This window comes from Vicia villosa, unplaced genomic scaffold (assembly GCF_029867415.1).
Source record: "Vicia villosa cultivar HV-30 ecotype Madison, WI unplaced genomic scaffold, Vvil1.0 ctg.001343F_1_1_1, whole genome shotgun sequence".
In the NCBI taxonomy this organism is placed as follows: domain Eukaryota; kingdom Viridiplantae; phylum Streptophyta; class Magnoliopsida; order Fabales; family Fabaceae; genus Vicia; species Vicia villosa.
This window is the reverse complement of record NW_026705582.1, coordinates 150,870-159,720: the sequence shown is the minus strand read 5'-3', so window position 1 is coordinate 159,720 and position 8,851 is coordinate 150,870. Positions and strand designations below refer to the sequence as shown.

Below are 8,851 nucleotides of genomic sequence, written 5' to 3'. Positions count from 1 at the left end.
AAACATGGTTCTTTAACCTTGTGCCTTCTTAGAACATAACCAAAATGTTTGGAGTGTTTGTTGTGAACTACAGTGCGATTTCAAATCTTTGGAAGACTTGGAGTTGGATATGGAGATGCATACTAATGACATGGGATTTTGAAGATTAAAAAAATAAATAAAGATGAACACAAATAATTTTGAATTTAACACTAACTAATATGAAATCATGAGATGGAGAGAGATCTTAACTCAACGAACTGAACAATCACAAAATCATGAGATGACTTAGTAAGAATCAAACAAAATTTGGGGAAGTTGTCGAACAAGGATGATGAACCCTAGGAAATTTCAGAAATATTTGAATACATTTGATTGATGTTCATGGAAGAAGATGATATATAATACCATGATGCGTCACATTAACCCCTTTAAGAGTAAAGATTTAACATGTAATGTCAAACTTGCAAAACTAACCAAAAAAAAAAAACTACATTGACCAACAAAGATGTTATAGGATGTAATAGTAACATTTACTAAATAAAGGATCAACTTAAAACAAATAATTAATTTAAAGGGCCAAATATCTAATTAAACCTAAATATTTTATATTTTTATTTAGCTTGTTTAATAAAAAATAATAAATAAATTATCTATGACCAAATAGTTCGCAATCTATCTAGACAAATAATATATTTTGAGATCATATTACAGTAGGACTTTTATATCTGGCTCTATAATATTTAAAGCCGGTTAGAACCGGTCTATTTAAAGTCGGTAAGTACCGATCTATTTAAAGTCGGATAACTCATTTTATACAATTTTATACAATTAACTACATTGTCAACTCTTTTTTTTTTTTTTTAAAATGGTTTTATTTTTTTTTTACTAATTTAAAATGGTTTTATTTAGTGATAAATGGAGTATGACTAATCTGAATGGAAAATGTGCCAATAGAAAAAAGTCAACTTCTTGAATGAAGATTGATTTATCGACAATTAATATTTGCCTTTCCACGTAGAGATACCTCTCATAAAGAAAATCACCATATCTCACGTATACAGCTTTCAGTTCATTGAACCCTTTCGTTTTCTTACGCTGAGCCAAGCCATTTGTAAGAAGAGTCGTCAACTCTCAAAAAGTTGAAAAAATAGACTAAGGTCAAAATCCAAATCAAAAGTTTGATTTTGATGCACACACCGTGTGTGATACGAGATTCCACTACACGTTTATTTATTTATTTATTTATTTATTTTTATTACAAACTAGAAACCAAAGAATAAAAGCATATCATTCAAATTGGAACACGTAAGAGGAAAATAAAATAAAACAACACCATGTTGCTTCAAAGAATATATAGTACTATAGTGGTAGACAAAAAATATTGCTTAAAGAGTCATATTTTCAAAATAGTGCTTCATCCACATCAAATTGAAAAATAAATTGCTTCAACTTAGAAGCATTTTCATTTGGAGTATGTTAATATGTTATTTCAATTTTGAACTTGATAAGATGCTCATGCACTAACGACTAGCTCTATCATTTTCCAACCAGATTTGCAGAAAGTGGTGGAGGTTGCTAGTGCTTGGGGCACCAAAAAAATATTATTACAAAATCACAATTTTTATGTGAGAGTGAGTTATATTAATAATCAACAAAATCCAAGTTTTACAACTTTACAATTCTCACCACCACCCACTGGATTACACAATTACTCCGAATTTAAATATAATCGAAAAAGATACATGTAAATAGTTCGAATTAACATCAAATACATGTAAATTTTTGGTTATATTTAAGTTCGTTAAGTAATTTACCCGGTACTCTTGAGTTCGGAAGTGGTGAGAGCAAAAACGATGCGTGATCGTGATCGTCGCGACCCTTTGGAAGAGCATGTATCTCATATCTTTTTTTTTTTTTTTTTTTTTTATATATAGATGATGATATTATATATGGTTGGTGTTTTTATTATACTTATACACATGATCTCCATATCCTTCCTTCCAAAGAAATAACAATGATGGAGACATCGTCGTGGTAACGTCGCCTATCGCCTTGTGGGATCTCGAGCAATTCGTGAAAGTCCAAACCTGGTTAAGATTAAGGAGAATCAAAGTTAAGTAAAATCATTATGGTAATCGGTGTCTAAGATGCAAATGTGAAATGTTTAAAATGGAAAAGTTAGTACCTGCTTTCTTTGCGGCACGAAACAAGACTTCTTCAACCAAATGTTGAGCAGGGTCTCCTTCAGGTTGCAATGTGATGAAAAGTTCAACTTCAGCTACTGCTTCTTCGTTTGATAAGTATTGATAGAGACCGTCGGAGCATAGAATCAAGAACTTGTCTTTTTGGCCTAATCTGTGGTGTTTAAGATATGGTAGGCAAGTGATGTATGGAGAATTTCCTACGTAGTCGATTCTAAACATCTCGAGAAGTGCATTGTTCCATTTGGGCTGCAAAACATTCACATATATATGCTTAGAAACATGGTTTAAAAAATAGTTTTAGAAAACAATGGTATCCTATATCTTATACTTTTGAATTTGAATTTGAATTATCACAATGTCATGCATCTAGGCAATCAGAACATCGATGTGCAGACTGCGTGAATATGAAGTGATCATGATTTTGCGGATGCAAAAACTGTGATTGGACATAATGATGACTGTAAAGTTGCTAATTAGAAAATACATTAAGATACCAACCTGTTTGAGAAATCCGGCACCAAATGCTCGAGTAACCTTGAGAGATCCCTTAACACGTTCATTGACTACAGCACAAGGATCATCGGGGTGCTCTTTTCTTATTCTGACTACTTCCTGAAATTAAAAATTTAACACTTTTCAATCAAGATGAACAGATAAACAAATGACCAAAAACAACAGTCTAAGAAAGGTAAAGAATTTACCTCTTCAACATTGGTACTATGATCTTTGGTAAGCTGAAGAGCACTTAAACTAGGAATAGAATTTGATTTATCAGCATCCTCCCATGATTCAAGATCATGCATTGTCTCTTCATTAATCCTCTCCAAATCCTGTCTAATTTTCCCAATCCAATAATCAGGTTCAGCCTTTTGCGCCAACACAGCTCTACTATCTCCCACATTCATCACATAAACATCTTCCCCTTTCATCAACATTACAAGAACACAAGAACCCATCAAAGCAAGTTCTGGATTCTCCATCACCATCTTATCAGCAACATCAAGATAAGACTCCTCGGTTTTCCTCAACGCTCGAGATAGAGCCTCCAAAACATCTGAATGATTAACAGAATTGTTGTCACTGTCGTCACCACTAAGTTGCTCCTTCAATCTTCTATCAAGCTCTAGTCTCTCCCTATCCCATTCACATTTCCATCTCCTATGATTTTCTTCGTGTTTCATCGCTGCATCTTTGTACTTATTCTTCGAATTCTTCCCTCTCTTTTTTTTCTTCGAAACCAAATCCCCTTTCTCTTGACCAACACATTGAGAACAATCATCAAACACCTTAGCTTCTTTCCCTTCAACAACATCAACATCATCAACCGAATCGCGCGCTTTCAAATTCAAATTATCCGCCGAAACCCCATCATCCCAAAGCAACCCTTTAAGCTCCTTGTGAACAAAACTATAAAGATTCGAAAGTAAATAATCCGGCGCATCAGGACCATTGAAACCATCATAAATCCCAACAAAAACCCAACCATGCTCTTCAGAAACAACAACATGAACACGATCCTCCCCAGCTTTCCCCTGAGCCCATTGCAGATTCTGACTCCCCATCGAATCATCATCTTCCAAACTACCTTCACTACTCAAATTCAAACTACTCACCGTCAAATTCTCGTTATGCTTCTCCCCAGCAAGGATCCACTCCGGCGGCTCCTTCACCGGCACACCTTTGATCGGAGTAACAATCGAGCTCTGTCCACGCGACAGAGTCTTCGAAATCGCTCTCTGAAGAACACGAATCCATTTTTCCTTCCTCGTTCTAGGTCTAACCGAAACCCCTAATCCACTATGAGAGAAGCTTCTCGGAAAACCCTGATCGGAGTTATCCTTTTCAATCGGACCGGAAAATAAACCACGATCAATCGGACCGGACATGAACCCCCTCTCAATCGGACCGGACATGAACCCACGCTCAAGCGGACCGGAACCGGGAAAACCACCACCTCCAAAATTACTCGAAAAAGGACCCGAACCGGTCCCCATCAGACTCTTCGGAATCGGTTGCAACGGAAGAGAAGCAAAAGAAGTAGAACTCTCAAACGCCGCAGCTCTATCGAAACAACCGTAAGAGTATAAATCCATAAACGCCGTCGATAACGGCGTCGACGTGTTAGCACTAACAGAAGCCCCGGAGATAGTTCTAAACGTCGTCGTTTCTTCAGAATGAACCTTCGAACTCGATAACCGGGTCGGGTCGGGTCTAACGTAACAGAAAGAGTGACCGAGTCCTTCGTCTAACGGGTCAGTTATTAGAATTGATATATCGTGTTTCCGACCCTTATCGCTTCCCGTGAAACACACCGTTAGTTTTCCTATTCCGTTACCCATAGCAGAAGGAAAAAAAAAACAAGAACAAATGAAAAAACAAAAGAATCAAAAAATAAAACAAGATTTGAGGTTGTTACTTGTTTATATGTTTACAACGCGTTTTTCATGTTGTTGAAAAATTAGTGGAAACTAGGAAGCAACTAAGAGAGAGATGGAGAAGTGGATGGTGAAGAAGAAAAACAAGTTGAAGTTGATAAGAGAAGATGATGAGAGAGAGAGAGTTGACTTTTGTATTAAAGGTTATTTACAAAATAAGAAAACGCACTCATTTTTTCTATCAATTATTTATGGAAAATTAATTCAAAGTTGAGTTTGTTTTTTTTTTTTGAGTGGGGCGTTGACTATAATGAAGATAAAGTAAAATTTAAAGTTTTTGTCCGGTTTTGATACATGGTTCAAGATTCAACCACGCAACCCGCTGAGCGTGATTACACGCGTTTAGAATGAACGGATGAGATCTTTTGTGAGAAAAAATTTCGAAAAAATGAATGAGTGAAAACTACGTTGAGAGTGTTGTCGTTTTTAAGAGGGTGAAATTTAAATAATGTCGTACATTATACCATAAATTCTGGTTAAGAAAATAAAAAGTCAATATAGATGAAAACTGTATTTAAAGAAGAAAAAAAACTCCATGTTGAAAAGCGTGCCATGGTCACCGTTGGATCAAGAGAAGAGTGTTGAAGAAATAACATTGACTTACACGTGGCGGTTTTTGATTGGTGGGTATTATAATTTGTCAACTGGAGTTTTATTAACTGAGCTCAACTAAAAAATTAAAATAATTGTCAATAATTTCGGTGTTTTTTGTTTTTAATTTAAATAAATGGAAAAATGAAAATAGAAAGAGAAGTTGAGGTTGGCTTAATTTATTAATTGATTGTGTTGTTGGTGGGGTAGTTCGAAATTAGTAATGCTGCCATCACTGCACAGCCTGAACATTTAGGTGATTTGACTAACATGTAGCCCCATTACTCCATTGACTTTTTTTATTTTTCAGATTGAATTGAATGTTGACATTTCAAGTTTTGCTTGATGATGCTTGGGATGAAAGCTAATCAATTGTTTTTGTTTAATAAATCAATGATGGTTAAGTGTGCAAGTTGTGAAGGATATAATTGTTTTGAGTTGATTAAAAGTTGTAAATTTTGGTTACTAGAAGTATGATGCTAAGTCTTAACAATTCAAAATATTAAACCTTGAAAAAGATAATGTGAACATGAATGCAACAGGGACTAGTCCCTAATTATTTAATTTATAAAGGGATTTGTTTATAATTATAATTATTTTTATAGGAAAAAAAGTATTTAGTTGCTAATTGAGTTGAAACAAAACAAGCAATACAAAGTCCACAATCTTCAAAACAAATCAAGTTTATAAAATTTAAAGTAACTAACTTTCACACCAAACAATAAATTATGTGTTAGTTGAAATCGGTAAGACATACAATGAATAGATACGCGAATTATCCTCGTCAAATAACAAGTCAAGTGAATATGAACACAGACAAACGTGAGACAAACGTGAGTCAGTTGAATCTTTTTAAAGTCTATTTAGGTCTATCATAGTCACAAAGACTTTAGACTCATTAACAATGTAGTGGAGCTAGACAATTCAACATTAGACCATGTTATGTGTTGATAATGTAACATTCTAAAAATTCCGCGCTTATTATAATAAAAATAAAGCATGCAAAGAACACATGTATACACTTAAGATGTTACTCGATATCAAACTCATATACTCTGTAACACATAACTTAATAAACTAGACATTCAACGTCTGTCATCACATGCTCACTTTCACTTAGAGTACATCGTAGCGGAAATATAAAAGTAAACATGATTCACAAATCATTTAGGCCTAATAAATTCACTTTATTAACTCAATAAAATACAGTAAAAAGAATCTCCTCAAGCGATATAATCATCACAATAATGAGAGTATAACATCCAACTCTCTAAACGATATAATCATCACATGTGTTAAAAAATTTGAAAATTTGCATTCTTTTCTAAACTCCTAATTTTTTCCTCCAACTTGCACACATATAAATACCTCATACATGCATCATTACAAACTTGATGAAACCATAAACATACAAAGAGTTCTCTTCATCTTCAATCTCTCATCTATGCGTACACACATCAATTACACATAATCATTCTTGCTGGCTACCATCTAGATTCAGATTGATATCATCCAATTCAGATTGTTGAACTTTAAATTGGGTTGAGAATCTTTGGAGTTTCATTGGGAAAAATCAATTAGGGTTTGTCCTCCAAGATCAAGTTGTTGATTTTGGGGTTTTGCACAAGATTTTGCAATTCGGATTCAGCCGGGTGAAAGCTTCGAAGAAGGTAATTCTGTCGAAGGAGTAATGGTAATCAGAGGATCGTTTGGAAATTTCGGGGTAACGATAATTCGCAACTGGATTCCGACGAGTGAAATCTTCGAAGAAAGTATTTCTATCGAAGGAGTAATACTAACTAGAGGATCAATTTGTATTATCGGGTGATAAGAATTCGAAATTTGGATTCAGCCGAGTGAAAGCTTTGAAGAACGGTGGTTCGGTCAAAGGAGTATCGGTAATTGAAGGATCAAATTGGTATTGTTGGGTGACTTGATCGAGCTCAAGATAAAGGGAAGATAAAGAGTCGGAATCAACATCAAACATAAGGTTTGTATGGTTGGATTGCTATGATTCTCTTGTAAACAATTTTTGTAAAGTAAGATTGATTATCTCAATTCCGTTTAGAATTAGGGGCAGATGTAGCCATAGTGAGGACGATTAGTGAACTTCCTAAACAAATCCTTGTGTTCTCTCTCTTTCTCTCTGTCTCTCTCATTTACTTTCAATTGCAAATTGTTGAATTTGTTGATTTTCCAATCGGCACGATTAGATAAACTTGTTATCATTTCAAAACTATTTTGTTGAGTTGATTACAATTCATAAGATTGTAATTGGATTTTAAATCAAAAAAACCATAAAAAATATGAAAAACATTGATTGCACCTCTAGTGTTTGAGAATTTACTTCTTTGGGTTTGTTGATTTATATTTCATTGGAAACACGTTACTATTGTGATCATATTCAAAAATGTTGTTTGTGGAAATATATTGTCTCAATTGTTTATCATTATCATTGCATATAATATTGGTTTAACGCATATCCAGGTTTTTCAATAACGGTTTGGATTAGATGAGTTAATCTGGACGTTTTCCACTGTCCATAATTAACAATGTTTTAAAACAGAATTTTCACTAGTTCATTTTTAACTGGGGATCTATTCACCCCCCTCTAGATAAGGTTCCTTCGTCTAACAAGTGGTATCACGAGCTCCGGTTCATTTCCTACTTCAAAAACGCTTATTAGATTATGGCTTCTAAACCTAATAGGGCGTACATTAGAGCGCCTATTTTCACTGGTGAAAACTATGGTAATTGGAAAGGTTGTATGGATATCCATATTAACTCAGTTGATAGGGAGTATGGAACGTCATTGTCGATGGTCCTAATCAAATAATAATGACCAATGTTGATGGTGTTGTCGTACCTAAATCGGAAGTACAGTGGAATGATAATGATAAGAAATTATGGTCTTATGATTGGAAAGCACAAATTATTCTCATATCCACACTTGGAGTTTATGAGTATTGTCGTGTTTCCCATTGTGAAACCGCAAAAGCTATGTGGGGGAGCATTACAAGTTGCTCATCATGAGGGAACTAATGAAGTCAAACAAGCTAGAGTCAATATATTAAACCAATATTTTGAACTATTTCACATGAAGCATGGTGAAACAATTGCCGAAATACAAAATAGGTTCACTCATCTCATAAACAGTATGAATGCACTTGGTAAGCTGGTTTCCAATGAAATTTCTACTAATAAATTTTTGAGGTGTCTTAATAGGGAATGGAAATCTAAGGTCACCGCGATCAAGGAAACTAATGATCTTACGATACTAAACCTCACTATATTATTTGGTAAGCTTGAAGAACATGAGCAAGAATTCATTTGCTTAGAGAGACATGAGAAAAAGCACGAGAAGAAGCTAAAAAAGGAGAAAGGAAAGGATAAGGAGGTAGAAAAGAAGTTTATTATTCTAAAGGCTTCTAGTTCGAGGTCCTCTACAATTGAGCAAAGCGATAGTCGTACTAGTGACGACGAGAATTCGAATGATAAAGAAATTGGGTTATTTATGAAAAGGTACAATAGGTACATCAAAAGAAATGGTGTAAAGCACTCAGACAAAAACCTTATCAAATTTAAAAGACAATCAAATTCCTTAAAGGAAGATGATAATAAGAAAGGAAAATCAAAAGG

General features: G+C 34.4%; 1 protein-coding gene across 1 annotated transcript; it reads right to left on the bottom strand.

Annotated features, from left to right (window-relative positions):
- Positions 1-1,600: 1,600 nt before the first annotated feature.
- LOC131634731 (probable protein phosphatase 2C 4) lies at positions 1,601-4,763 on the bottom strand. The gene is made up of 4 exons (XM_058905356.1): positions 2,888-4,763; positions 2,685-2,798; positions 2,168-2,432; positions 1,601-2,069 (listed from the first exon to the last, which is right to left on the bottom strand). The coding sequence occupies exons 1-4, from the start codon at positions 4,523-4,525 to the stop codon at positions 1,954-1,956; spliced, it is 2,133 nt and encodes a 710-aa protein (XP_058761339.1). The 5' UTR covers positions 4,526-4,763; the 3' UTR covers positions 1,601-1,953.
- Between the last annotated feature and the right edge of the window lie 4,088 nt (positions 4,764-8,851).